The sequence below is a fragment of the Apium graveolens genome, chromosome 1 (assembly GCF_009905375.1).
Source record: "Apium graveolens cultivar Ventura chromosome 1, ASM990537v1, whole genome shotgun sequence".
NCBI lineage: Eukaryota > Viridiplantae > Streptophyta > Magnoliopsida > Apiales > Apiaceae > Apium > Apium graveolens.
This window is the reverse complement of record NC_133647.1, coordinates 150,509,477-150,510,702: the sequence shown is the minus strand read 5'-3', so window position 1 is coordinate 150,510,702 and position 1,226 is coordinate 150,509,477. Positions and strand designations below refer to the sequence as shown.

Below are 1,226 nucleotides of genomic sequence, written 5' to 3'. Positions count from 1 at the left end.
AAAATGCTGTTTTGAAGGCGGAAATTCAAAAGGGATCGAGGACATTGCTAACGCCCTTGGAGATGGTTATTGGCGTTGTGTTGCTAGGATGCAGGGGGCGGGGGTGGACACCAATGGGCACTCATTTGAGGATTACATTGCTGACCTCGCTGCTTCACAGCCCAATGATCCGACTGATAAAAATTGAAGGCGGGGAATGCCCCGTAAATGATGTATGAATTTGAATTTTAAGTTTCTGCTGTTGTAAGACGATGTTTCTTGATTGATGCTACATTGTTTACCGTACTTTGAATGAGGCTTTGGTGGCCTTAGACGTTTTTATGATATTCGATTATCTATTTGGTAATTTTAATGTTAGTCTACTAAAGTTTTTCGTGTTAGGAATTTCAAGTGTAAGGTTTTCGTACCACTTGGATTTCACTGGGATGCATTGTCTTTGGTTTATTTTTGAGTCTGTTTGCGTAGTGCTTAATTGTTGTGTAAGAATATTTTGCATGTGAAGGGATCGATTATTGCTCGTCGTTCGGGAGTACATTTGTTATTTGTACTTGGAGTCTAATGGGATACATCCAACTTATGTTGTTGTTTGTTTTTTTTTTGAGGAAGCAGAGAATGAATTATGACGTTTTCGTAAAGTAATTTTGAAAGCTTTTATAACTTAAATTCTCTCGATGGGGATCTCATAACGACCCTCATTGCATCGATGGTTGGCTTTTGGTAGGGCCCTACGACCTCGAAGTTTTAATCATTACATAAAGAGTTAATCACTGGTAAAATTTCTTGAGGTGGATACCATTCTAGGCATTCTTAATTGGTTGACCATCGAGGTACGAGAGCTCATAGGTTCTTGTGCTAACGTCCTTTGATACCTTGTATGGGCCTTCCCATGTTGGTTTAAATTTTTCTGAGATTGTTGGCTGTGATGTGGCGGAGTCTCGAAGGACGAGGTCTCCCACTTCGAATCGCTTATTTTTGACTTTCTTGTTGAAGTACCTTGCCGTCTTCTCCTGCTGTGCGATTATGCGAAGTCTAGATTCCTCTCTTGTTTCTTCAAGTAAGTCATTGTGAAAGCGTAATGCTTCGACAGCGAGAGAAGGATCGAAGACCTCGATTCTTGGGGAAATCAGACTAATCTCGACAGGCAAAACAACGTCGACGCCGTACACGAGACGGAAAGGAGTTTCTCCCGTTGCACTTCGAGGAGTTTTTGTAGGACCACAGCACAT

At 41.4% G+C, this 1,226-nt stretch overlaps 1 protein-coding gene across 1 annotated transcript; it reads right to left on the bottom strand.

The window, feature by feature from the left end:
• Positions 1-797: 797 nt before the first annotated feature.
• Positions 798-1,226, bottom strand: LOC141708227 (uncharacterized). Its single transcript, XM_074511748.1, has one exon. It carries the CDS (start codon positions 1,224-1,226, stop codon positions 798-800), a length of 429 nt encoding a protein of 142 aa, XP_074367849.1.

What these genes read in the sequence shown, in the direction of transcription:
- LOC141708227 (XM_074511748.1), bottom strand. Translation starts at nt 1,226, where the DNA reads ATGTGCTGTGGTCCTACAAAAACTCCTCGAAGTGCAACGGGAGAAACT.